This window comes from Corvus cornix, chromosome 1 (assembly GCF_000738735.6).
Source record: "Corvus cornix cornix isolate S_Up_H32 chromosome 1, ASM73873v5, whole genome shotgun sequence".
In the NCBI taxonomy this organism is placed as follows: Eukaryota; Metazoa; Chordata; class Aves; order Passeriformes; family Corvidae; genus Corvus; species Corvus cornix.
This window is the reverse complement of record NC_046332.1, coordinates 30,022,123-30,049,932: the sequence shown is the minus strand read 5'-3', so window position 1 is coordinate 30,049,932 and position 27,810 is coordinate 30,022,123. Positions and strand designations below refer to the sequence as shown.

The 27,810-nt window shown below is 48.1% G+C and overlaps 2 protein-coding genes across 4 annotated transcripts in view; one reads left to right on the top strand and one right to left on the bottom strand.

Moving 5' to 3' along the window:
* The first annotated feature begins 31 nt into the window (after positions 1 to 31).
* On the top strand, positions 32 to 27,224 carry LOC104690336 (alpha-2-macroglobulin-like protein 1). Of its 3 annotated transcripts, XR_005603235.1 has the most exons (37): positions 32 to 270; positions 3,667 to 3,853; positions 4,176 to 4,338; positions 5,073 to 5,125; positions 5,429 to 5,449; positions 6,726 to 6,879; positions 7,306 to 7,390; positions 7,926 to 8,046; positions 8,151 to 8,268; positions 9,315 to 9,424; positions 9,742 to 9,912; positions 10,715 to 10,939; positions 11,067 to 11,130; positions 11,656 to 11,801; positions 11,957 to 12,106; positions 12,927 to 13,124; positions 13,754 to 13,841; positions 14,463 to 14,616; positions 15,401 to 15,629; positions 15,984 to 16,107; positions 16,287 to 16,408; positions 16,821 to 16,872; positions 17,265 to 17,348; positions 17,708 to 17,884; positions 18,189 to 18,270; positions 19,137 to 19,293; positions 19,870 to 19,944; positions 20,151 to 20,322; positions 20,797 to 21,011; positions 21,287 to 21,502; positions 21,898 to 22,013; positions 22,682 to 22,772; positions 23,060 to 23,128; positions 24,346 to 24,448; positions 25,108 to 25,149; positions 26,237 to 26,392; positions 26,734 to 27,224. XR_005603235.1 is itself a non-coding variant. In XM_019286741.3 (36 exons), exons 1-35 carry the CDS (start codon positions 200 to 202, stop codon positions 25,146 to 25,148), a joined length of 4,401 nt encoding a protein of 1,466 aa, XP_019142286.3. In that variant the 5' UTR covers positions 32 to 199; the 3' UTR covers position 25,149; positions 26,237 to 26,419. The 3 variants fall into 3 exon arrangements, 2 of the variants coding, with proteins under 2 accessions (XP_019142286.3, XP_010399407.4); XM_019286741.3 differs by lacking the exon at positions 26,734 to 27,224 and having other exon boundaries at positions 5,432 to 5,449; positions 26,237 to 26,419; XM_010401105.4 differs by lacking the exon at positions 26,734 to 27,224 and having other exon boundaries at positions 26,237 to 26,419.
* Positions 22,772 to 27,810, bottom strand: part of LOC104690268 (alpha-2-macroglobulin-like protein 1) — a 26,166-nt gene continuing 21,127 nt past the window's right edge. The window contains 4 exon segments of the mRNA XM_039555455.1: positions 22,772 to 22,858; positions 26,749 to 26,790; positions 26,917 to 27,019; positions 27,333 to 27,401. Coding sequence (XP_039411389.1) covers positions 26,750 to 26,790; positions 26,917 to 27,019; positions 27,333 to 27,401 — 213 coding nt within the window. The 3' untranslated portion in view covers positions 22,772 to 22,858; position 26,749.

The following is a 27,810-nucleotide window of genomic DNA, read 5'->3' as shown; positions in this document are numbered from 1 at the left end:
GCCCACATTCCAGCCACGAGCAGCCTGATTTCCACCTTGGATTTGAAGCCAAGGGAGGAACGGGAGTCCAGTCACGGCAGGAGCTGCGTGCTCCTTCAGCTCCGGATGAGGGGAAGAAGGAAGACAGCAGAAGCAGGGGCGAATGGAGTACTGAGGAGTGTCTAAGCTTTCCTTGGAGGAATTCAGCCTGCAATCAGCTATGTGGAGGATCATTTTCCTGTGGGGCAGCATCCTTCTCCTGCCTAGCACGGCTGGAATGCCTGCAACGCTGTAAGAACTTCACTGCTTTGCAAATGTGCTCTGGTCTATAAAGGGATCCTGGTGGGGGGGCAGGTGGCAATATGACAGAAATGGGACAGAATCTTAAGGTGGGGCATGTTTTTCCAGAGGGGCATAATTTCTCATGTTCCCAAGGTTTCAGTTGGTTTCCATGTGCCCTTTCCCCACATTGTCCCTGCTAACTGGCTCTTCCTTTAGTGCCTTTGATGTAGACCATGTATTTCAGCAAGGACTCAGGCGGAACAGCTCTGCCAGCTTTCTGCATCAGCTTAATTCTGACCTGCCAATATCTCGTGTCTCCTACTGCGTTGCAGAATATGCTTCCTTTGGACTAAGCTTTTCTTCCCAGAGTCATAGGTCACCATTTGATAGTTTAGCCAGCAAAGCTGAGTGCCTTTACAAACTGAGCAAGCATGAGCCCAAGTATCTGATAAGGATGCTTTTGGTAGAGCAGTGTGTTCGTTCAGGCTTGGCTGGCCATCTGCTCCCACCATGCCTTTTCTCAGACCTCTGGCATGGACAATTCCCAGCACAGCTTCTCTTCATATACTTTGTCAGGAATGCAGCTCCTGTTCCAGCAGGCACTGCTGTGATATCCTGGCTTGTGAACTTGTTCTTGCTTTTCTGAAGGCGTTTGCTTTTGCAGCCATGGCACAAGTGCAAACAGAAGCATGACTGTGCTTGAACAGTAGATGTTACAGTGAGAAATATGTCAGTGGGTTGTAGCTGGGTTCCCTCCTGCTGCATTTGGTGTGGCATGCACAAGCCTAGCTTTACAAAACTTATCCAGTGGGAGTATTTCCTCTAGGACATATTCCCGAGGCTGACAAGCTCCCACGCAAAGGATGCGCTTTGCTGCTGCCTGATTGCCACTTTTACCTTCAGCGTGAAGCTTTGCTTTATGGAAATACCACTTGCTTCAAAAGGTTGTCTGCTGTATTCCAATGTTTTTGTAGATTCATGATCCAGCTTGGATCTTGGGACTCTTGGATGACAGCCTCAGAGACGCTCTTTATTACTTTTATAGCTCAGAAGGCAAGGGCAAGGGATGAATTGTTAAAGGGGTGTAAGAAAATGTTCCAGAGTAAAGGATCATTAGGAGCAAGGGAGGTATGGGAGGTTCAAGCAGTGAGTTTTTAGTGCTCATCCCATCCTTTGGCGCAAGTGGCTGAGATAGGAGGGAGGTGTCATGAGTCAGCTCAAATAGGAAAAACAAAATGTTGTTGGTACGTGTTTTGAGATCCTCAAGGCAGCTTGGCAGCACTCAAGTGTGACAGCACCCAGAGGCTCCTGGCCAGCAGGACTTTGGCTCCCTCTCGCCAGGGTGCTGAACTCCAGCTGAGAACTGCCAGCAGGTCACCTCCCTTCCTCCTGCTGTTCTCATCTTTCCAGGCCCTGTCCTCTGCTTCCGGCAAAACATGCTGCTGGCTGAGCCTGTCCAGAGGCAGTGAGTGGGAGGAGTCACTGATAAGAGTTTTGAAATGTGCTTGAATGTTGGCTTTTTGTTGGTCCTAGATGCTGCACTGCAGTAAAAGATGAAAACCACCAAACTGTGAACAGCTTTTCGGTGTTATGGACGCAGCTCAGAGTAGATGCAGAGATGGGAGAGCAAAGAGGACAAGAGTGTGAGCAGCTGAAGTGAAGGTGCTCACAAGTCTCTGTGTCTGGAAGATGAAGCTGGGACAGTGGGTCCCTCACATAGGGCATTGCTTCTGAGCCCAAGAGTAGGAGGAAAACCAGCCAACAAAACTGATGGTGATACATAGTGTTGTTCAGCGAAAATGCTGAAGACTCGGTGTAGTGGTTTGGTCCAAAATACTCATTACTGTTTATCTGCTGTGAGATAAGAATTAGGAGAAATGCAAAGCAGGCACCAAACTTGAAAGAATATAAAGAAGTTTATTAACAAACCTAAAAGAGGGGAAAAAAAAAAAAATACCACCTTCAGAACTCTCCTCCTCCCCCCACCTTCCTCCCTTCTCCCACTGACAATGTTCAAAGACAACCCTTAAGATGTTCAGTCTGTTTACCACTTCCATAATAACCTTGTTCAGTCCATTTAGAAAGAGAAGTCTCTTCTTGCTCATGCTATGAAAACATTATCACAACGAGACAGCCGCCCACTTCCAAATATTGTTCAGTCCATTCAGGAAGAGGAGTCTCTCTGCCTGCGTGTGAGTCCTTTCCCCCGACTTGCAGCTTTTCCCGCAACTGCTTTCGAGGATCCACTCTTGAAGTTTTTTGGGGTAAAATTTTAAGGTTGAGCCATTCAGAAACAAAAACAGAGGCCCTTCTCCTTCCCTGGGAGCAAAGGGTCTTCATCATCTTCATCGTTAGGACTATCTCTGGGAGCATCTCTAGGGACTGAGGTTTCTCCTTTCCCGTTTGGAGCAAAAGTCCTCATCTGGTACATCTCTCCCTGTCCAAACTTCTCATGAAATTACAGCTGCGTCAGCATCTGCCTATCTCAGCGCAGGTGCTTTTGCTTACGAGTTGAACACTCCACCCCCCATATCTTCATGAAATTACAACAGGATACTCTGATATATCATAGCTTCACAACAGAATTTCAGCTTTAAGCATCTCCTCTTTCTCTTCCCTCAGGTTTTCAGCTCTTCACAGCAGTAAAAGGGTTAATCTCACCTCGGCCTTGCAGCTTTGCAGCTGGAATGTTGAATTTTTCTTATCGAAGTGGAGAGGGGGAGAGCCGAGCCGCTCCGGCTGCCCACGGCAAGGCAGTGGGGGGGGTTCCACAGCTGGAACAGGTCCATGGCTCCAGGATGGCCGTGGCCCGGCCCGGCCTGGCCCAAGCAGGGCCTGGCCGGGCCCGCTGGCCCCCACTCGGGCCCCGGAGCCACCTGTCCCAGCGCCGGAAACGAGAGAGAGCTTGGGGGGGAGTTTGCCTATTCTTAAATGTGGATAACAGAGGTGATCACAACTTTAAGTGGCTTAGAGAATTGTCCATATTCAAACTGGCCAGCTGATAGGTTCTATCAGTTCCCAGAGGAAACTGTAAGCACCCCTTAGCAAGGACATCCCTTCCAGGACTATGCTTGCTAACCTATGACACTCGGGAAACCTGCAGGAGAGCCAAGCTGTTGCTGATCCCTTGGGTGATGTGGGGAGATCCCTTCACCTTATTTTCACTTTCAGTTTGTAAGGCAGTGACTTTATCTTTTCATATGTTCATGCAGCATACAGTGCCACCTCAGTGTTAATGTCTGCAGTACCCATAGATGAGAATGGTGTCACGTCCCACTGGTGTCATGACAGTGGAATGAAGAGACCAGAAGTCTCCTAGGAAGTACCTAAATACAGGTGAAAACCTGTCCTCTTAGAAAGTCAGTTTAACCTGATCTTCTTCTTTCTTTCTTTCTTTTTCAACAGAAACTATGTCGTGGCAATACCATCTCAGCTCTACTACCCCTTCTCAGAGACAGTGTGTCTCCAGCTCAGCAGAGAGCAAGCAGTCCCGATCCATGTGTCGGTCACCTTGCAAAGCAGAGCTGGGAATGAGACTCTGATCACTCAGTCCATCTCTCAGCTCCCCTTCTTTCATTGTACAAGCTTCCAGGTGAGGAAGATGCTTTCAAGGGTTCTCACTAGGGTGGATATTGCATGAGTTCTGTTCTTGCTGGTCAGGAATGCAAAGGATTAACGAGGATGTCTTAATTAGCCAGTGAATCTTCTGCTTCAGCCTGCATAGGTCTGCCAGTGTCTTTCCTGCTGTGTAGCCCCACTAATATTTTACTCTTCTAGAAAACTTTTTGAAATGTTCTGTGAAGTCTTTCAGGGCAAGAAGAACTGGAGCAACGCAAAAGTAATAACCTAATTGTTATTACAAAAACCCTGGGAATGAGATCCACCCTGAATGATGGTTGTAACTATACCTGCAGGTCCCTCCTCCTGTTGGAAACCCTGATGAAGTGGCTTTTGTTGTTATCACAGTTGTGGAAGGCAACTCAGAGTTCCAGAAGAAACAGAAAGTCCTAATCAAGCATGCAGACAAGAAGACTTTTATCCAGACAGACAAACCAGTGTACAAACCTGGACAGATTGGTATGGACAGAATGCCATGTCTTGTGAGAGAGAGTGGTCCTCAGGCCACAAAATATGGGGTACTCTCTAGTCCTCTGAGCAGGACCTGCTCAGGGAGGGAGATGGGCCACAGGCTTCATCTTCCTTTTAGGCTTTGAGAGGTTTGGGAATATCTCTCTCCTATGTCAGCATGGTGCATGCCACTGTGAACAGGGGTTGTGTGTTTTCCTTGATGTGTGAGAAAAGGTTTAGAAGCCACAGTGTTATACTCATGATTGCTCCAGTCAAAGCCATGACTCTCTGTCAGGGCCCTAAATCCCTCCCTTCCCCACAGACTTCCTCAGGTGAGGACTGCAGTCCTACAGGTCCCACCACTGCCCTAGCACAGCTCAGATCACCACAGGGTACATCTGTTTGCCCCATGCCTCTCCACACTTTCCCCTAGGATGACCTTCACTGCAGGCAAGACTGAGGGGCCCACCACAGGTCCCCTGTTCAGAAAAATGCTGTTTCTCACCAGCACAGCCAGCCTTCCCGGAAAGCACCACACTGCCTCTCCTAACACTTTTGCTCTAGCAGGCTGCCAGCTCCTAGCAGGGCTTTGGGCATAGCCTAGGAGTGGATGGCTCTATCTGCTGCCCAAATCCTCTCAGTGAAGCACGTGTGCACATCTTTCTTAGCTATCTGTTCTTGTTATTTACTATAGAGAGACTTGATCTCATTTCAGCCAGTCCTGTTTTTCTTTTGCTTTATAGTCAAGCTGCGGATTGTGACCTTGGATCAGAACTTTATTGCCAGCAGTGAAACAGTAAGTCAAGAGGGAAGACACCTGAAGTCTGGAAATGTTATGGGCTGCCTGCATGTCTTCTAGATCAGTGCTTGGCCCAGCCAGGTTATGTGTACAGCTGGTCTCAGTGTTGCTTTTGGTGCTTACAAACAGAGCTCGGCACCACCTGCAACACAGGAGCTGCTCGTGATGTTGGGTTATGGGCAGTCCTGGGAATTGCTTAGAGAAGACTGATGGATGGTTGGGGGAAATAAAGAATACCAAGGAGGTGGATGGTAACTTACTGAAAGCATCCCACCAGTAACTGTTGTTTCCTCCCCACAGCAGCGCCTGGTGGAACTGAAGGTAAAGCTCCTACTTTATTGAAAGTGGTGAATTCTTCTCGCCTTGGGGAAGACACAGGTTTGGAGATGGTGGTGGGGAAATATGGATGCAGAAAGTCAGTTACCTCAGAATGAATAGGAACAGTCCTTGGCTGCTTGCCTTTCCTTCCATGTCCAGAAAAGTTTGGCAGAGCAGTGTCACAACACTGATCACACAGGGATCCCTGCAGTAAATGATGGGTGCCACTGAAAACCAGTAAACCTTCCTAGAGTGGTCATTGGACTTATAGTCCCTGTAGCCTATGAATTGAAGACTTGTGAAGATCCTGAAGTTTCCTTAAGGAGACTTTTATATTTAGCATACAAAAACCAAAAGTTTGACCAGTTAGTGTTATGACTGTACAGCTAGAAACACTTCCTAAAGCAGCTTTCAGGCTGTTATTCTTAAAATCTGTTTGTCCAGTGTAATCACTGTGCTGAGGAAAGACACCTGATAGTGATGGTGGGGTTTGTAGTACCCATGCAGAGAAGTCAGAGTCCCAGCTAGCAATGGGCAGTAGTTAATGTATGGTATGCATGCCATACCCAGCAAGGGATCATTATGTAAACACACGGTTTGTGAGACAGCTATGCAATACCTTGTGCCAACTTATGCAAACATAGCACTCTGATCCAGCTTCACCTTTTCAAACAGCAGTGCCCACTTGTCCCACATGAAGCACCCATCAACCCATGACAAAGCCCTTACTGGGGAGTGTGGCTGTACCCAGAGTTTTGCATCCTGCCCTCCCCAGAGCCAGCAGTGGGAGAACACTTTCCTTCATGACTGGGCCTCGGTGGTTCCCCTGCATGGAGTCCTGGCCTCATTTCCCCAGTTTTCCCTGGGGATTCAAGATATCAGTCCCTAGAAATCACTCCCCAGTAGCTTGTGCCTTAGGCAGAGTGTCTCCACAGTGACCTTGGAGGCTGTGCCAGCTTAGGTGACAACAGAGGTCTCTAAGAAGGACCACTTCTCTGTCTTAGTGAGACAGGCAGGCAGTAAACTATGGTTTTGCAGCAGTCAGAGATGGCAATGCCACCAGAGAACAATAATATGATAGATTTACTTTGTCAGTGAGACCAGGAGGAAAGTCCTTTCCTCATTGAGCTTGGACTCACCTGAGCACTGTAGCTGTGCCATAGACCTAGGCTCTCAGGACAAGAGAATATGTGGTCAGACCACACCCTGGTATCTTGGACATCCTTCAAAAGAGTGTTTTTGCACTGGAAAATAACTGCTCTCTACTCCCCCTGTGCAGGACCCCAAAGGGAACCGAATTGCACAGTGGCTGGATGTCACACCTGTGGGAGGCATTGTGGATCTGTCCTTCCCACTGGCTGCAGAAGCACCGGTTGGAGAGTACACCATCAAAATGCCTGACCTCACACGCACCTTCAGGGTAGAGGAGTATGGTAAGAGTCTCAGGAAGCTGATGGCAGCAGAGAAAGGTGTATTTCCAGCCTCCAGGCCCCCCCTCACACAGAGCTGAGTGGGCCATGCAGCTGTGCTGATTGTGCTATCTCCTGGGAAGTGCAAGTGCCTGCCCATAGGTGTAACCATCGACCTTCACCCAGGCCCACCGGCTTTCTCCTCCCCCATGTCCTGAGGATGGACTGAGGCAGTGTCCCACAGCTGTGTTCTGGGCAGGACACTCAAGCTGCTTACTCCCATCCCATTCTCCTGGCTGGGCTGCTGGTGTGTTCCTACCAGGCCCTGTGCTGGTAGTCACGGAGCAAAAGCAGAGATTTTTTCTTTCTGCAAAAAACCACTTAGGAAGGATTGGAACAAATGAACTCTTTCTATTCTCACTGAATTATATTTCTCTTGCTTTCACACAGCGCTGCCCAAGTTCAGTGTTTCCATCCAGATGCCTCGGGTCATCACTATCCTAGAGGAAAACTTCCGTCTCCACGTCTGTGGCATGTGAGCTGACTTATCGTGGCAGAAGGTGCATTTTTACTGGTTTGGAAAATGCACAGCCATCAATAACTGAGCTCAAAATGGTCTCTGCCAACCCTATCTCCACCCCAAGAGCTGGTACCCTGGCATCCATTGCTAAGTAATTCTCCTGGACTCTCACCTTTGTCCGTATTCTCTCTCCCTACTGTCTCTGTGAGTCTGAAAGTGTGGTGGTGCATGTTCTCTACAGTACAGCACCTCTGCTGCATTTATTAGCGGCAGTGTTGTAGGAATCATGGCTCAGCTTGTGGCCAACACAATGTCCCCTAGCCCTGCCTGGTGGGACTAGTGTTGACTTGAAGAGAACTCACCCACTGCTGCCCTCTGTCTCAATCTGATGAGGTCGCTTGTATTTCTTGGCCTCCTCTTCTGCGCTGATGATCCATGGATAGTCTGCAGGCTGCTGGGCTGTACAGCTGCATACCACAGGCTAAAGCTGACCTTAGTCACTCTTGAGCCAGTGTTTTTGTGTGTGAGTCCTCTGTGCTCCCTCTGCCAGGTACACCTATGGGAAAGCAGTCCAGGGTAGCGTGAAGGCTGTGGTGTGCCGGAAGCATATCCGCTATAGCCGGAAGTCTTCCAAAGCCAAGCACAGTATTTGTAAGGATTACACTGGAGAGGTGAGCACGGGAGACACCCACTCCTCTTGCCAAAGGGAGGAACGAGGGCAAAGAGACTGTTTTGCCTTCACGGTTGCTTAACAAACACAATTTCACATTCCCAGACAGATGAGGATGGCTGCTTTTCCACTGAAGTGAATACTAAGATTTTCCACCGGAAGCATGGTGATAACTATGATTTCAACCTGGAGGCTGAGGCTTTCCTGAAAGAAAGTGGAACAGGTAGAAAAAACCTGATTCTATGCTTTGTGGAAAATCTTTTATTTTACACTCATAAAATATACTTGTCTTTGGGTTTTTAGCTATAAGATCCCTTATGGATCTTTGTGTCTTCCCATCAAACCACTGGAGCTTTCAGCACTGGCTCCCATGAGGCCTAATGTTTGGAGGGCTGTGTCTTCCCTGGGAGCACCATGACAACATGAATGTTTTTAAGTATCATAACATGGGACATGTGAGTTCTCCCAGTTGCAGGATGGGCTTTACCAGTGTGCTTGCTCCTCTACAAGTTGCTGTGGACAGTCCAGCTCTGGCAGTCACTTTGTTTTGACAGAGATGGGCAAGAGCTGCTTTTTTTTGTGTTTTCATCACATTAAAAATGTGTACAGAGGTGGGCCATGCCAGGTTCTCTTGTTCTTAAACCATATTTTAGGACAGTCCATTGGAATGAGGAGTTTCTCAGAGCAAGTAGGGATAATCAAGGTCCTGACCGTGTACTGTTATTAGCTCCTCATTAGTTTTATCTCCACATCCCAGATAGGGAGATAAAGTTTCCTGTAAGGTTCCCTCTCTCACAAAATTCTGCAAAGCCTTCCTCACAAGAAAATGTTTTGCAGCCCCTTGCCAGAAGCAGTGACACACATTCTCTTAACAAGCAACTGCAGTGATTTCAGATGGGCACACAGGACAAGACAGCAGACTGCAAACTGACAGGGGAAAGGCAAGGAAAAATGTTGCCTTCTAGTGACTGCTGTAAGGAGGGAAGAAGACAAGAAGAGGACAATTAGGAGTAGGACCATCTTAAAGTGGAAAAGTGTGTTTGAGAACTGTCTGACAGAGACCTCCTGACAGACTGCTGTCATTCTCTCATGTCAGAATGTAGGAGGCCCTATAGCTGAGTGTGTGTGTGTGTTAAATGACTCCTGAAGTTGCATGGAGAAACTACAATCCCCTGTGAGTGATAGTCCACCCCCTAACTGAGTTCATCCAATCTTGATGCCTGCTTGGACACATGGTACTCACCTGCATGTGCCTCCTCTCTTTCCCAGGGGTGGAGTTCAACACCACCGAAAACTGCAAGGTCACTTTTGATGTCACAACTCTCCAGTTCTGGGGGACAAGCTACTACTATCAGCAAGGAGCTCCCTATTATGGAAATGTGAGTGAAAAGGAAAGAAACATGGAAAGCCCAGCAGCTGGGCCTAAGCAGGTTGTAGGCACAGAAGTGCCCAGAGGTCCCCTTGTTCTGAGCTGCCCAAAGCTGCCAGCACAATCCTCTGTCTCAGTCCCTCCTTTGACTTGTTTACCAAGAGGTTATCCAGATGAGATGGCTGCCGCATAAATGGGGAAGGGTTGGGGAAGTTAAAATTCACACTGAGAGTCCCTTTGTGGAGAGGGGGACTGGGACTCCTCCTGGGAGGTAGATTTTCAATCCTGTGGCCTCCAATTCTCAGCCTGTTCTCTGCATCATTACAGCTGGAACTCAAAAGTGCCAATGGGACACACCTGAAGGGCAAGAAGGTGATTCTTACAGTGTCCTATGGGAGCAGGAAGCAGACCAAGACCTACCTCACAGATGACACTGGGATGGCCTCCTTTGTCTTAGAGACATCAGCATGGGACAACAGCAGTAAAGTTATACTGCAGGTTAGGAGCTGGTTACTGCAAACCAGTCTGGAGCTAAGCAGGTAACTAGAATGTAAGGAGCTAAATAGGAATGTCACAGAGAGGGAATTGACAGAGAAAATTTGCCTCTGCTTTCCCATGAACAAAGAAGACTCTCTTGTCTGATTGTAGTGCTAGGTTTCTAATGCCTGTCCTGTCTAACTTGGAGGTCAAAGCACTTTGAGGCAAGCCCTGTCTCTGATATTACCAGAGGTATCTTGGATGATGGATTTTGACCTTGCTGTAAGTTCAAAAGATGTTAATGTTATACTCTAAGTACAGATAGGTCATATGTCAAAGTTGAGTAAGGCTACTGATCTTCAGTTGTCCCCTGCCACCTCTACGCTATGGATCAGGGAAAGTGCTGAAAGAAATACAGAACAGCATTGATGAGTGAAATACATTATCAGGGCAGATCCATTCTAATACTTTATCCACATATTCCATACAGAAGCAGAGTTGAAAGGTTTGATCCAGGGGCTAATAAGCCACTCTACACAGTCTAATGACCTGGCTTGCTCCCAGGGTAGCAGCAGCATTGCAGAATTTCAGACTTCAGCCAAAGCCCTAGTAGTATACAGCTCCCTGCTCCTGTTTAGACACCAGTTATCCCAGAGGGTGGTACCGCAGGCAGTGCCAAGCTCCACAGAAAGAGACTGAACTTGGCATAGGTGGAAATAGACACTTTACCCTGAGATAGTTCAGAGCCCACTGCTCAGTCAGTCTTGGTTTTGGCATAGGGAGAGCTGCAAGAAATCCTCAGGCATTTTTTTCTGTGCCACAGGCAAAGTCCCAGCCGGAGGACTCGAGCGGTCGAAACGTGAAGGTGTCTTACGGCACTGCATCGCTCCCACTGAGGGCCTTCTACTCCTCCAGCCGCAGCTCTGTGAGGATCCAGCCGGTGCAGGCAGTGCCAGCCTGTGGGGACGTGCAGCAGGTCACCGTGCACTACCATGTACTTGCCACAGAGCTGGCCCACGGGGCTACCAGAGCACGCTTCTACCACCTGGTGAGTGCAGGGCAGTGCCAGCGAGGTCAGCTCTGCGCCGGGTCTGTGTCAGTACAACGCCCTTTGCTGGCCCACAAACATGGAGCAGAAGCACTCTCAACTCTTTGTTCTGTTCATTACCCTGTAGGTTATGGCCAGAGGGTCCCTTGTGCATCATGGCCAAACAACAGTGCTTCTTGATCCACCATCAGGTAAGAGCATCTAACTACCAGGAACAAATTAAGCACCTAACAAGAAAGTCCTTCCAGCCTAGATGGAGAATGAGAGAAAAGACATCTGAGACCAACAGAAAACCACAGAGCTGGCACAAAAACCCTATAGGAGATATGCTATCTTTTTTGTCTCTTAATTTCCTTTGGTTTTTTCCCTTCTGATCAAATGATGAAACTGTCAGAGTTTATCTGCCAAGCAGGAAATTATCAGAGACCTCCAAGGTAACTTACGGAATCTTTTTTTCTGGGCTCAAGCAGAAAGTCATTTCTCTTCCAAGCGCTCACTTTTGCCAAGACCCATTATGATGTCAAGTCACTGCTATAAAATGGTACTAACCTACATCCTGGTCTAGCTGTGGCCTCCCCAGAAGCAAGGCAGAATAGTTTTATCCAAGAAACTGTACAGAAGTATTACAGAGGAAGAGCACGTTCCTGCTGTAATCCTTGGATTGCAGACTTCCTCACATCTTCCTATATTTCTTCAATTTTTCCTTCTTCCTTCAGGTCAGTACAGTGGGGCTTTCAACATCACTCTGCCCATTGACCTCATTTCATCCATGGCTACCCTCTTTGTTTACATTGCCTTCCCTGAGGGACAAGTGGCAGCTGACACCTTTCGCCTGAAAGTCTCCAGCTGCTTCAGGAACCATGTAAGCAGTGCACAAAACATAAAGGGGCAGGTTGGCTGGAGGGTGGCTAATTATCTGCAAACTGGCAATAGATATCCAGCAGAATCCAATAACCACAGTTTCCCCTTTCCTTCATCTGTCAGTGCCTTCAGTTCCTCTTTCTTCTGCTGTTGCAGGTGAAGCTTGGCTTCTCAGATGCAGTGGCTCACCCAGGATCGACTGTCCGTGTCCATTTGCAGGCTGCTCCAGGCTCCCTGTGCAGCATCCGTGCAGTAGATGAAAGTGTCCTGCTCCTGAGACCAGAGGCTGAGCTGTCCAGGGATAGTGTGAGTCATTTCAGTGCTGACCCTTGCTGATTAATAAGGCATGGTGGATATACCAACAGGTACTCAAATGGGGACACAGCACAGCTTAATGAGAAAAAATGAAGGCCAACATCAAACACCAGCCAAAATTTCCGGTGTCTACAGAGGGATCTAATAGAATAAACCACTGTCATCCCCAGCTACAGCCCAAAGTCACATCCTTGTTAAACTTACAGTGCTTTGCCACAGTGGCAAGCAGAAGGCAAGAGACATCCACCTCCTGAACTGATTCATGATAGTGCTCTAAAAAAAGTCGTGTTAAAAAAAATGCCGAATGTGGGATAGGCTCCTCTTTGTTCCAGACTTTGTTCCAGCTCACGTGAACCAGACAGTCCTTCCATTCACAGAGTGGACTCTAAGTGGTGTATTGGCAGTGGAAGGGTCCCATTTCTCCTCTAGACCTGGGTCTATGGACACCTGAATTGCTTCTTGAGACTGTCTTGGTGTATCCAGGATGTGCCTTCAGTGAGACAAGGAGCTGTCCAATGACTCATGCAGGGAAGGTGTCCTTAGTGTGTGCATTGAGTTCACAGGTACAGTTATTAAGCTAGAAGTGCCACAGCTATGCAGCCATACCCCAGAGTGGCTCATGTTCTTCTCTGGTGCTACACATCCAAAATTTGGAGAGGCTCTCCATAAAACTCAAAACCCCTTGGGGCTGGGTTTTTGTGACAGGCGGGATCCAAGCTCGGCCTCTGAGGTCATAGGAAACCTCTGGATAGAAATTAAAATCTCTCCACCTCTCATACTGACCTGTACTGTTTTCATTCTCTGCCTACAGGTGTATAATATGTTCAGCTATGCTCAGGAGCAGCTCAGCACCCTCACAGATATCTACAGTGACTACTGCACTATCCACAAGGGCCCAGGAATCATTGATGCCTCTCAGACCACCCTTTCACCAGGAGCAAAGTCACCATTCATGTACAACAGATACTCTTATGCAGTGTCCCAGCCAGATGTTTATGAACTTCTGAAGGTAAATCTAATTTCCAGAAGGCCTGAAATACCAGAGCCGAGCCCTTTTATATCCCAGGTTAGCACTGGGTAGCTTCACAGATTGTCTTTCCTATAAGCTTCATGATCTGAATTTGCCAAACTTCTGAACTAAGAGGTCAATGACACTCTATGCTCCCAGCATGATAAATTCCCACTGATCAGGGAGATTCCTAGAACCCAGCTCCCCATTAGTGCCCTTTAGACTTTCTAGGGATTGGAAGCAGAGTGGATTATCAGCCTGTGTCAGAGAAGATTGGAGGTTGGAAAAGCAAAGCACCTGAGAGAAAAGGGAACCTAGGGAAATGAGGGAAAGAATAGTAGAAAGGAATGGCAGTGAAGGATGAGAAAAGTCTGGGTCAGGGTGGGCATCAAACTGTGGTGCCAAAATAATGACTTTGTGTACAGGCATGCACATGCAAATGGTCACCCCCACAGTCCTTTGGAACGAGGACCAGGCTCTGGGAGCAGGACAGTTCTGCATTCTCTCCCTGTATAAATTTGCAGGTTATGCTGAGGTGCAACAACACCCATGGCTGATTTGGCAGAAGAGACAGACACACCACCCCCTCCACAAAATATACCTTCATTTCTTTCCCTTCTTTCCTCCAGAATGCAGGTCTAACATTTTTAACCAGCCTTAAAATCAAGTCTCCAATTGAGTGCCACACCCAGACCACTTTTGACTTCGACTACATGTGTACATCTTGATTTTTCCTGTTTCTTTGGAGATCACGGGTAACATATAGGCTGCACATGGGCAGCTGAACATGCAGCGTACTTAGGAGCTGGGGATGGCTTACAGACATGAGTGGGAGGTTGCACAGATGTGCTCCACAGGGAGAGGGGAGAGGCCCTGGCAGGTGTGTGTGTCCAGTGCACTGGAGGGGCAGAGGGGTGGCTGCAGGGAAACAACCTGCTTGGAAGCTTCAGCTGGTGAGCAGGAATATGGTTAAAGGGGGAAATGGGGCATCTGTCTCAGAAAAGAAAATCCGTTTGTAAGACTAGGAAAGGTCTTTCTGGAAACCAGAGAGTGAGCCAAGATTGGCATTGGGCAGTATCTAGGCTTTCCTGCAGGGAGTGAGAGCAAAACTGTGAGCAGGTAAAATGTCTCATGGGGGAGAACACACATGCTGGAATCCCCCTGGTCTCCTGGGTTGTCTTGTGGAAGACAATAGTGAAGTAAGTTGAGGGCATCTGGGAGAGGATGAGGGGGTTTGGGGCGGGAGTGGGAGGGATGGAGAACTGGGCTTTTCCTGGCTGAACTCCTTCCTGGTTTCACAGTTGCTCTGCTTTGAATGAATGCTTGTATTCCCAATAGCTTTCGATGAGCTGGCAGTCTCAGAGAGCTTGTACCCAGAACTAGATGCTGCTGTTGAAGCTGCTGAGGCTGAGCACACTGAGCTGGGCAGCGAGTCAGCACCAGCACGTACCTGGTTCCCAGAGACATTCATCTGGACTCTGGTTCCCATCAAGTGAGTAATCATGGGCTGTGGCTCCACAGGCATACTGACTTTCTACCAGACACGGCAGAGGGAATGGGCAGGAGCAGAGACAGAGCATTATTGCCTTCTGTGCGTGAAAGAAAAGAGGGAGCTATGAAGAAGTGGATAAGGACAACAGAGTTTTGGTACAGTTCCTGTCTCTGCTTGAGATTTTCCAAATGCTTCTAGGAATTTAGCATCACAGACTCTTGCAGGATGTGAGAGGCCTCCACAGATCCATAGCTCAGCATTCTACACAAGGCAGGTCTGGTTAGATCAAGTTGTAGTCAAGCATTCTGTATCCCCAAGGATGGAGATTCCTCAAACTGTGTTTCAGTGTTTGACCGTCCTCGTGGTATTTTCTTAGGCCAGGTCAGAATCTCCCATGTTCCTACTGTATGTTACCTTTTATCCTATCAATATGCACCTCAGAAGAGACATGTTCCATTGTCCCCACACCTTCCCAATAGGAAATGTCACACTATGCTCCATGGCACAGACCGGGTGTATAACACAGACCCCTGTGAGCCTTGTGTGCTCACACAAAAGAAAAATTTCAGGTGCAACACTGCTCAGAAGCAAATTTTGGGTCGCATTTTCCTCTCAGTAATTCCTTGTCCACCTATTTGCTATCCTTCCCATACCTCTGTCCTACTTGCCAGGAATCCCCACACCTTCACACGCACTTCCATTTCATAGTCTGAATTTCTGCATTTTTCTTCCCAAGGGAAATCTTCCCAGGGTGTGAAAAAATTCTACTCTGTTTTCTCCTCAGTGATTCAGGGGCTGCTGAGCTAGCTGTCACAGTACCTGACAGTATCACAGACTGGAGAGCCATGACCTTCTGCACCTCGGAGAGCCATGGGTTGGGAATCTCAGAGCCCACCAGCCTGCGGAGCTTCAAGCCCTTCTTCGTGGAACCCACTTTGCCCTACTCTGTTTTCCGTGGAGAGTCATTTCCCCTGAAAGTCAAAGTCTTCAGCTACCTGAAGCAGTGCATGGCGGTGAGTGACTCCCTCCAGGATGGTTTGGAACAGAGGAATGTGTGGAAACTACTTTACTAATAGAGCTCCAAACGAAGGGGCTGCCTTCTTAGGTATTGGAAAAGACACCAAAGAAGCTGTTCAATTTAATTCCACACAGAGCCATCACTGGCCAGTTTATCCCTCCCCAGAAGCTAAACCTTACATGATTGCATGTCCATGGGACACTGCTGGTGTCCCACAGATACTGCAAGAGGCCATCATCATACTCACCCCTGGCTTCTGGGATTGATTGTTATTTGAATCAAGGACCTGAATGGAAAAACGCAGCAGCAGCAGCTCTGTAACCTGAACCCCCTTTTGTTTCACCTCTAGCTCCAGCTTAGCCTAATGGACTCCAGGGATTTTGAATTTCTGCATGAAAATGTCAGATTCACTCTTTGCCTGTGCCCTGATTCAGCAAAAACATTTTCCTGGGATGTGAAGGCTACAAAATTAGGTAAGGGGTCAAGGGAGGAGCAGGAGTGGGAGGCACTGGCAGAGCTACTTGAGGAAGCTAGAGCTGGGCTGGAAGGGAGATGGCCTACTCTGCAAAACATGAGTGAGCAGCCCTAGGCTGAGCAAACTCAAACGTAGGCGTAGATGTGCCAACCGGCCCCTTGATGCTTTGTTTTTTAGGGAAGGTGAATTTCACTGTCACTGCTGAGGTGATGGAGCGGGAAGATGTTTGCATGGAGCGTACAGCTGTTGTGCCAGAGTCTGGAGGGAAGGACACAGTGGTTAAACACCTGCTGGTGAAGGTCAGGCTGCACTGCAGGGTTCTGCTGAGGTTGGAGCTGGGTCAGGCTCAAAACTGGGTGGCTCTGGAAAGGAAGAATCAGCTGGGGAGGTGGGCACAATTCTCAGCAAGGCTGGTAAAGGAGTGATTCTAAGGGTAGATTGGACTGGAGCATGATCTCCTCCACTGGATGGGACAGAAATGTCAGAACTGCTTGCTGTCAGGGCAATGGGGTCAAAAGCCATCTAGCAGCCTAGAAACCTGCTTCCCAGTACAACTTCACTGTTGGCACAGATACCTCTGCTGTCTGTGTGAAGCCCTTTGCCATGGCCCACGAGGATGGGAAAGGTGCTTGCAGGAAGGTGGGGTGCTGCACAGCTGCTCTCTGATTTTACTGCTCTCCCTTCTAAGCTGACCAGCCTTTTCCCCACCAGGCAGAGGGGCAGATGGAGGAAAAGACCCACACCTCACTCCTGTGCCCTGAAGGTAGGTGCAGAGACTCCAGATACTGTCGTACTACCAAGGCTGTGCTTGTGCACAGAGCGAGGAGATCAGATGGAAGCAGTGTGGTGTCTGAACAACTCTAGGACTATCTGGAGGAGTGTAGGGAGCAGAAAGTCAGGGATTTTGGAGCTTTTATGGGTAGGTAAAGCCATTCAGCCCTACCCAGTACTAAAAGCTCCTGGCTACATCAAGCCACAGTCTAACTGCATCACAGACCCTCATCAATGGGTGGCAAGATGTCCATGTCATCCTCTCTTCTGAATGCTGATTCCACCCACTGATGAGGTGATCCCAGCCTTGTTTACACCACCTCCTGGCCTGTGACTCTGCCATCTCCCTTATGCCTGTTGTTCTGATGTTTTTGCCATTTGCAGGAACTTCAGCTTCAGAGACAATCTCTTTCACTATGCCAGAGAACATCGTCCTTGGGTCAGAGAGAGCCCACATCTCTTTCTTAGGTGAGTTTTTAGAAGAGTCTTGGGAAGTAATACTTTTCCCTGCAGGACACATCTCTTCTGGTGCCACTGTGTCTTCTTTAGCAAACAGAGTAATAAGAGGGAATATGTACAGCAATACTGTCTTCCAGAGCAGTATCCCATCTCTCCTATACAAGTGGCACTGGATGGATGTATAATTTCACCAAGCCAAGGGAAAGACAGCCACGTACCATATCACTGTTCCTAGAGTCTGTAGACATCATGTGAGCAGTGGTGAACTGAGATCAGTCTTAGGAGGTTATCCAGAGAATCTGTGAGACCAGAATTGTTTTACATGCAAGAATATGTATGGCCCCCAAAGCCGTGGTTCTGTCTTACAGGTGACATTATGGGAACAGCACTGGACAACATAGATGAGCTTCTCCAGATGTCCAGTGGCTGTGGTGAGCAGAACATGGTTCATTTTGCCCCAAACGTCTTTATCACACGGTACCTTGAAGAAACAGGACAGCTGACTCCAGAAATCAAACAGAAGGCAATTGGCTATCTGGAAAGCGGTGAGTGGATTTCTACTCGTTAAGCTGGTGATGTCCACGACAGTACTTGTGTGGTAGGAGCCTCAGCAGAGGCCTGGTGCTGAGCAGGATTTGTGCAGCATCACTTGCCTGACACCATGGTGATTACAGCAGCGTAAATCAGGCTACTGCGTGTCAGAGGAACAAGTGGTACATGGCACCCCTCTGCTAAATTCCTCAGAGATAATGCTCTCTGTAATGATCAGCAGGATTGGTGGGGCAGGTTGGCACCTGGAGAACATGACAGGCACACAGTATCTTCACTACCCCCAGCCTCTTCCCGCAGGATATCAGCGACAGCTCCTGTACAAGCACACGGATGGCTCATACAGTGCCTTTGGGGAAGGAAGTGAGCCAGGAAACACTTGGTAAGCAACAATATCCAGACATGACTGGGGAACAACAGTGTGACTTGGTCAGGCTTGAGCTGGCTTGGATTTTGGTCTGGGGAAACTGAGGCGGTCTGAAGCTGTGGAGTTCTGAGCAGAAATTGCTCCTGAGACCTTTTGGAAAGTGTCGTGGTTTAAGCCCAGGTGGAAATTAAGCACCACACAGCTGCTTGCTCAACACCATTCTCATTCCAAATCCAAAACATGGCACTGGAACAGCTACTGGGAAGAAATTAACTCCACCCTAGCTGAAACCAGAGCAATATCCACCTCTTTTTCCGTAACATTTATGTCATGCCAGGTTTCACACTCCCCAATATGCCGTCACTTTCCCTATTTATCTGTTTCGATATGTATACATATCCTCTTAGTCTATGGAACACCTCTGCCAAATGTGACAATGAACTAACTTGAAGTACCCCTGTTGGATTGTTTGTGCTTGAGCACCCCAAACAAGATTGATTCTGAAAACTCAGCAGCAAAAGCACCTTCTTTACAGGTTTTTCAGAATGCTTTATGCCTGAACAGGGTGGGGAATGGGTCTGAGTGATCTCACTAAATGTCAACCCTCCAGGGCAACAAAGCATCCTGTTGAAATTAGCAGAGCTCTGAGGGGCTGGAGAATTGAATTTTTTCTCTCCTGCTGCAGATGGCTCTGAGCTCAAGCTTCATGAGCATCTAACTCATGCACATTGCTTCCAGTTCTCCATCTGCACAGGGGCTTTGGCCTGCTGGTATTTCTACATGGATGATGTAGGAGAAGACACAGAGACTCCTGTCTCCTCTGGGAAACGTGCATCAAGCGGCAGTTCAGTTCTATTTCCTTCTTCCTTCCTTGGCTCTAGGCTTACGGCTCTTGTCCTGAAGACCTTCAGCCAAGCCCAGCACTTCATCCACATAGATGAACAAAATATAAAGGATGCTGCCAGTGCCCTGATTAAAAGTCAGACTCCATCTGGCTGCTTCAAGAGTGTGGGGAAACTCTTCAACAATGGTCTGATGGTATGACATGTCCTGGTGGTTCATTAGGTACCTCAGAGCTCTGTTGCTTTCTGGTCCAGCTTGGGTGCCAAGAACAAATGAACTCTTCTGCAGGAGGAAGGCCCTGAAGAGCCTTGGTGACACTCAGGGTTGCCTAGTCGTGGTGGCACTTTTACAAGTTATGAATGATGAAGGTTTGCATTTGACGATGTGCACATGGGAACTGAAGCAGTGCCTGCCCTACCTCAATCTCAAAAGCTAACACATGCCACCTTGCAGTGGGGTTGTGGGAACATCACTTTCCTCTGGCATTGAAATCCGCTACTGAAAATCTTACATTTGGGAGGGGAAAGGGGAATGTGCTCAGCAGAGGGAAGCAATCAGCTACCCAGAGGAGATTGGGAAACCCCGGCAGAGAAGTGCTCTGGTAAGCAGGACCTTTAAAAGTGGATACCAGTCCTGTCACTTCCTTAGGAGAAGGAATAGGACCAGCACTGTTGCCTGTGCTGGCTTTTACTAGGGGAGCAGAAGGCACTGGAAGATTTTCCCCTCTTCCTTCTCACAGCAGCCCTCTTCTGTGTTTTGTGGTGGCTGCAGGGTGCAGTGGAGGAAGGCCTGGGGCTGAGCTCTGTGATCGTGACAGCTCTCATACACTCAGGGATGCCTCATTCCGTGAGTATTGGCAGCAGGAGCGGGCTGTGTGCGCAGCCTCTCGCAGACAGTGCCTCCTGGGCTCTGCCTTTGTGCACACGGGGGTTGTTATCCGTCATGTCCCTTTGTGTGCTGTCCCTCTTCCCACCCTCCTCTGCACGTGTGAAATCTGCATTCCCTTCCCAAACACCCTCCCCATAACAAGTGTGCTTTCAATTTTATCCTAGGACCCAGTTGTGGGGAAAGCTCTGAAATGTATAAGGGACCTGGTCAATGCTGATACTGGCAGTCCCAACCTCTACAGCCTGGCACTGGCTGCAAATGCCTTTGCAGTGGCAGGTGACAAGGCGCTCAGGCAGAAAATCCTCAAAAGATTGGATAAGGCTGCCATAATATCAGGTACCAAAGACTCTGGGGCAGGAGGGAGGGCCACGGCAGAACTTTGTGGAAATCCCTGGGTTGAACAACCATGGGAATGGAGGGCAGGAGTTGGGGGGGTACTGCCAGAGCTTTGTGGGGAGTCCAAGGCTTGGCTGTCCAAGCCTCAGTTTGCCAAGGTGTCCCAGGTTATATCCACACTATGAGACTGTCTCTATGGATGATCTCACAGTCCTGGTGTCTGGCCTCACAGTCATCCAAACCACGGATTGGATATTTCATGGATATTATGGAGCTCCTCCCCAGCAGGCCTAGGGTTTTACTGGGAAAAGCAGGGTGTGGGGAGGAAATAGGGAGCTATGCACCCATGTATCATCCAACTGTATTGTGTCCAATGTGCATGTTCATTTAGTACCTATATACAGGGGCTAAGTAGAACTCCAGGGTCACTAGATACAGCTACATGCTCCATAAATGTCCCCACTCCACCTCTAGATGACCAAATATTCTGGAGTCAACAGTCCAAACAGGAAGAAGATTCCCTATCTTGGTATCGAGCTCCATCCGTTGATGTGGAATTGACATCTAGTATCCTCATGGCTCACCTTACAAAGTCAAGTTTGTCATCAGATGAAATCAAAAAGGCATCCCAGATTGTGGCTTGGCTCACTAAGCAGCAAAACCCATATGGAGGCTTTGCTTCAACGCAGGTAACCCCCTCGAGCCATCATCATCTTCAAATTTGATGCTAGTTTTTTGAGAGCAATGGGTTCTAACAGCCCATAGTAAAAAAAGAGTAAATTAGAAGAGGATGTATGGATTTACATGTCCTGGGAGTTATGGATAAGCCCATGCTAAAAGCCAAAGGGAAAAGCTCAACCCTTATTGTGCTATAGCTGCAGTATGAGGGAGGGAAAGGCTAAGGACTGGGCATGCATAGGAAGCAGGAATCCTACTTTTCCTGATGTTTTTTCTCTTTCCTCAGGACACAGTTGTTGCTCTGGAAGCCCTAGCCCTGTATGCAACCACCATCTTCAGCAAGGATAGCCCTGATCTTCAGGTTTCTCTCACTTCCAAGGGGTTCAGCCAAAACTTCAGAGTAGACAAAAGCAATCGCCTCCTGCTACAGACAGTGGAGCTGCCAGCCATTGCCCAAGATTATACCCTGCGTGTGCAGGGCCACGGGTGTCTTTTCCTGCAGGTAAGTCCAGCCAGGGAGAAAAAGTGTGTCTGGTGAAAAGCCTTGAAAGCCAGTGGACATCTTACCTTGCTACTTAGCCAACAGTGAAAACAACCTGCTGCAATAACATGCAAGAATCTGGGCTTCAAAGCTGGTGGGGGTAACTGTGATCCAACAGGAAGGTAACAGCTATTCCCCAAATGAAGTCTGGGTCATCTCCACCTAGCCACAGCAGCTCCTCTCCTCCAAGAAATCCATCAGGAGCAGTGCACTCCTAGCAGTACCTCTGCTTCTGCTGCATAGTTTTCTCTTACACCAATACAAGACAGCAAACAGCAGCTTAGTCTAGATGAGGATACTCTCCAGCAAAAAAACCCTGCTATTCTCTGCCATCCAGCCTCTTTCTGTCCTGGCAGGCCGCCCTGAGGTACCACATCCCTCCCGTGAGGAGTGAGGCCACCTTTGCCATATCTGTGCAGACGGAGTGCACCGCACCCGACGCCACTCGGTTCCCTGTCACCATTCGTGCTCGGTAGGAGACACTCAGTTGCCCCTTTCCTCCCCTGTGCTGAGAGGCTTCTGGCACCACCAATCTCTTGATGGCAGGATTCCCCTTCACATGTGGGGTCCAAGTGCTGAGGTGACCCCACTCATTTTACTGTGCTCTCCCCAGCTGGGTGAGAGGCACAAGGCCCCAGAGGGGTGGCTCAGGCTGCAGTCCTGTCTTGTACCATGCCACTCACCACAAGTTCTCCCAAGGTCTGTGGGTCTCACCCCCTTCTAGGGTAAGGTCTCAAAACACTAATGATGTGAAGGTCCTGTGGGATGGACACATATTCCTAAGTGTTCCCTCCTCTGCTCCTGGTTGACTGTCACACCGCTCTCCTGTGCTGTACTCCTGCCTGGCTTGGGACAGAACTGCCAAGAGAACAGGCATAGGATGTGATATTCCCTGCCATGCCTAAAGAAGGTAACACCAGGAGGCTTCCAAGGAACTTACTCTCCTTGGCTCAGCACAATTAAAAGCGAGATCAAGGGAAGCACAAAGATTTATTACTGTACAGAAACAGGTATGCTTGCAGGAGAAACACTGGAAAGAAAGGCACATTCCTCCACCTGAGTACCAAAGCTGGGCTGGAGTATCTGGAGATCATGGCTCAGAAAGTAACATTAGTGCTGTCCCCTGGGTTCCTGCTGCAGCTACACAGGGAACCGTGTGTCCACCAACATGGTCCTGATCCAAGTGGAGCTGCTGTCTGGATACAGCCCCGTGGCAGGTTCACTGGAAGAGGTGAGACCGTGAATTTGTGTCCAGCTGGGATGGGAACAGTGATGGATGTCCATCATGCAGGACTGTATGCTGCAATGTGATCATTCCTGTGGGCAGAGAAACAGGGTTATTTTCCTCCTAAGAAACCTTTATACCCAAAGTCTCTTCCAAGCTGCACCTTGCCTTTCCCTACATCAACAGATTCCCTGGCCATGTAAATATTTTGCCCATACTCTCACAAGGACAAATGCCTCTGAATATTTCTGCTTTGTATTAAAGCCTTTCTGATCTTTCCCCCCTGTTTTCAGCTAAAGAAAATGCCTTTAGTGAAGAAAGTTGAAAGCAAAGCTGACCAAGTTGTTCTCTACCTGGAGGAAGTGAGTGTAATTTGGGCTAACGTCGTCATTAAAGGGGCTATGGACTGACAGATAGCTTTTACTCTTGTTTACTGGTTTCATTACTATTTTAACTATCCAGAGCTGTTGTTCCTGCATACCAGCCACATTTGCTGATCTGGAGAAGTGTCAGTCTGCAGTTGTTCATCTGTAGAGCCACTTACCGGGCCACTTAACTTGAGTGAAACAAGACAAACTCTGATGTTAAGCCTACATCTGTTGGCACTGTTCAGAGACTATTGAAAGTCCATATATATGGTGCCTGATCAGGACTGGGGAGTAGTAATAAGATCCATCTAGTAAATCCAAGCAAGTCTGAAATCTTAGAAAGCTCTTAAGCAACCTGAATGCAGCAGGGGGCATACAAGATTGCTCCTGGATTTTGCTAAGATCATTTGAAACGAAACCAGATGGTTGTGTGAACAGAAGTGCTCACTCCATAGCCTCACGAATCAACAGATTAATGATCAGCTTTTTTTTGGTTCCCTGAATAGCTAAACAGCACCAGAAATGAGACCTGGAGTGTATTTAAAACTTCAGCATTTCTAAGGAGCATTCCTGTGATTGTTCACCCTCAGTTTCTGTCAGCAAGCTGAGCTAAGCTGGCCCCATAGGGAGTGGGTTAGTGTCACGTGGATGCATTAGGCTAGCAGAGATGCTGCTTTCTCTATGTCTACAGCAAGAGCAGAAAGGCAATACAGAGAAATATTTCAGCTCAGGCTGCCAGGTAGCACAAGGTGCACCCCAGTCAACAGCAGGTCATGTAACTACTCCCCTGCAGCAGATGTTCATCCACAGCTTGTATTTGTCTGGTTCATGATGAGGGTTATGTGAGACTGGACAATAAGAGCTGATGTCACTGTGAATAAGAAAGAAGCCACTGAGGCAAGATGCATGAAGGAGCTCAGAGCAGATCAGGATGGGAAGGTGGGACTGGTGGGGAACACTAGCGCTCCTTTTAGGTACTTAATGCACACTGACTCTGTAGGTTTGAAGTTCCTCATGAGCAGAGTTAAATTTGGTGACCAAAAAGAGGAGATAGTCACATAATGGGAAGTAAAAGATATTTCTGAGATGTTCTAGAAAGCAGAACAGATCTGTTGCAGAGGCTCTCCAAAGAGCCTGAGTGCAATCAGGTGAAAGGGGTTGACTTACAGGACTTTATTTCTGTTTCTAATCTTTGCATTTCTTGGTCTTAGCTGACTAGACAGCCTCAAACCTACACTTTCCTGGTGGAGCAGGACATGCAAGTGAAGGATCATAAACCAGCTAATATCAAGATCTATGATTACTACATGCCAGGTGAGCTCAGATGCTGTACTGCAAAAACCACCCAAATGTACTTCTGGAAAGAAAATTTCTTTATTTCATTGAGTCTAAGACAATACCATCCCTGACATGGTTATCTGACTGTTCCTTAGAAGCTCTGTAGGCATGAACTTAACCTGTTGGTTTTCAAAATGGTGGGTCCTTCTCTCTGAAGCTGGCATGTAGAACCACTCGAGGTCTGGCTCTCCCAATAAGAGTGGAGCAAGGAGCTGTCCTTTTGAACACTTACCTTGTGGGAGACAGCAAAGGCAGAAGAACCATAGCGAGGGGATGACTCAGAAGAGTAAGGGCCCCCTCAGAAGAATGACACCAAAACCAACTTGTCCTCTGTTCTGTGGGGTCCCAAGTGGGAAGAAAGGCTAGACACGTGTCAGGGATTGCTATTCCTTCAGAAAGTGAGGAATTCATAACCGTGATGGAGCTTTTTGGGACTTATGGCCTCCTGCCTTGGGTGAATCCTGACAAGCTGCAGAGTCATGGGCACACACCAGTGGTTTCATGTGTCAAGCAGGGGGGAGTTGTAGCCTGTAAACTTTGGGAACACCTCTCCTAGGAACAGTGGCACAATGCTGGATTGCTTTAGTGGGTTTTCGTCAACGTATCTCACTAGCACTTTTTTTCTTGTCTTCCAGAAGAAACTGCAGTGATGAGCTACAGTGTCCCGTGTGAGTGAGGTGAGGGCCCAACACCGCTTTTGTTATCACAGACATGGTCCTGAAGAATATAGAAAGGGAGGGAGATGCAGGCAAAGGCCCTTGGTCAAGAAACTTGCCAGACTGCAGGTCCAGGGTAGAAAGCAATTTGCAATGCCAAGCAAGGGTGAGTTCCTGTATCCCAGTGGTTAAACTGAGGGAGAGAGAACTGAAGTAGAAGATTTGATGTGACAAGATCATGACAGAGTTGGAGATACGTTCCAGAAAACAAGGGCTGCATATACCAAGCGCTATCACCAGACAGTGCTGGCACTTTACATCAAATACACTTTATTCACATCACCACAGTTCCTTTTCCTGGCACTTTCCCTGTCGTTTCACATCCCTGCAGCCCTGTGCACACAACATGCCATGCTCACCCTTACTGCAGGGCCTGACTCCCTTTCAGTGCCAAGCCTTTGTCCATCTCAGCCTGGCTTCTGATCCACACTACGGAATGGACACCTGCCCATCCTCTTTCCAGGCTGAGCAAAGGCAAAGCTTAAGCTTGGCCAGTGCCTGCCCCTGCTCTAAACTTTCCTTGCACCTGTGTGCTTTCCTGCCCACAGCCCACAAGACTGAGGAAAGCACCTGCTCCATTAATCACCTGTAGGGAGGCACACAGCCCTGTCTTCAGATGCCTGCCACAAGCCCCCACCTTAGTGGAGGTTCTGACATGGGCTTTGTATAGGTAAAGTGAGAGAGAACCTTAGGATCATAAAATATTCTTAGTTGGAAGGGACCTACAAGGATCATGGAGTCCAGCTCCTGTGCCTGCACAGGACACCTCAGAGTCACACCATGTGCCTGAGAGCATTGTCCAAATGCTTCTTGAACTCCATCAGGCTTGGTGCTGGGACCTCTTCCTGGGGAAACCTGTTCCAGTGCCCAGCAACCCTCTGGGTGATAAGAGGTCTGACAGTACCATTTGGTCACAAGGTGCACAAAATGCCCCTGAGTTCCCAGTGGTTACTTTTAATACTTCAAGAACAAAGTTTTTTTTTTTTGGTTTTTTTTGTTGTTGTTGTTGTTTTTTTTTTTTTTTTTTTATCCTTTATTGTCTTCACAGGAACAGGGATAGATCCCTCCTCTGCAGTCTCTGTCCATCAGTCCTTTGTTACCCCTGCCAACTGTCACCACATGGAGATATGAAGACAAGAGAAAATGCTTGGAATTTCCTGTTAGTTTCTGGAAGGCTCAGACTGTGCGTGGCATCTTATTAAAAGTAGGAGACTAGAACTGTCTGACTGAATGACTATTCAGGTTTACTGTTTTTCTCCTAAACCAGGAAAATTGCTTTTAAGAGCAGCTGGGAAAAATAAGTTCTCCACCTCTGCTCATGTGCAAATCTCTGCCCCTCCAGTTGCAGACGTGCACAGGAGGAGGTAGAGCATCCACCACTGCTTCAAAAGAGAACTGCTCCATAGACCTAGACACAGATACTTCCTGTTTCTAGCTGGGCACGTGCTCCCCACTGCTTACCATTCCCCTTCCTGTCTTTGCTTATATTCTGTATTTCCCACCCAAGACCCACCATTTCCTGATGCCATTGTTGGTATCACACAGGAACTTGCTGCCTACCTCAATTACAGATGGCTCTGTATTCAGCCAAGGCTCGCTCCTCTGCAAAAGGAAATGAGGAAGGTGATTGCACATGGATGCTCACAGAGAAGACCGCATGTCTTTTCCCAGCCAGAGAACCAGGAACTCGGCTCCCAACACCAGAGTAGCAGGAAATCTGCAACCCACCTGGCTGGTAGTAATCATAGATTTTGATGCTGGCTGGTTTCAGGTTCTTCACCCGAATTACTTGTTCCAGTTGCAGAATGAAAGTCTGAGATTCATCGTTGAGCTAGTGGAGATGGAAGGAAATTAGCAAGGAAGGGGAGAAAGAAGTCATAGCATCTTCATCTTCCCAGATTTGAATGTTTTCCTGAACTACATTTCTCTAATCCATTAGAGATTCTGGACTTTAAAATGGAGTATTGTGTGAGAAATAGCACTACTCTAATCCAATAACAATGAAACTGGGCAAGCTTCCTCTGCCCCCAATTCTACCAGTGCTCTTTTCTTACCTAGACCAGCCTCAGGCTTCTCACACAGCTCCTTGTCCTCTGATCTCTTGCTCTCACTGTGCCACACCAAATGCTTTTGTTCTCACTTACCTTCTCCAGATAAATGTAGACCACATTAGCTTTCACTTCTATTTTCTTAACAATGGTTCTGTTCTCCAGCTAGGATAGGAAAGAATGATAGAAGGAAATTTGTGAGGATTTTCTGTAAGGTTTACTGACCTGAGGGACCCACTGTTTTAGTGAAAGGAAGGTGTAGAGCTGGACTCCATGTGGAACTGTGCCTTTCTCATGCCTAAGGGCTTGAGTGGTTATGTCTTTGCTAGCCCCTCTTGGACATCCCTTGTGAGCATCTCAGGTGTGAACCACACTGACTCTGCCCAGGGCAGAGGAATCTCCCCCTCTGGGGACCAGAGGCTGTGTGGGTAGTACATATGACTGATACGTTGGTCAGCAAATGGGTGCAGGCACCAGTAGAGATTCTTGTTATTTCATCTCACTGAGTGTTCGACTGCTTTTAAACACCTGCATTGGGGCTGTGCAAATAATTAATCTTTCTGGTTTATGGTTT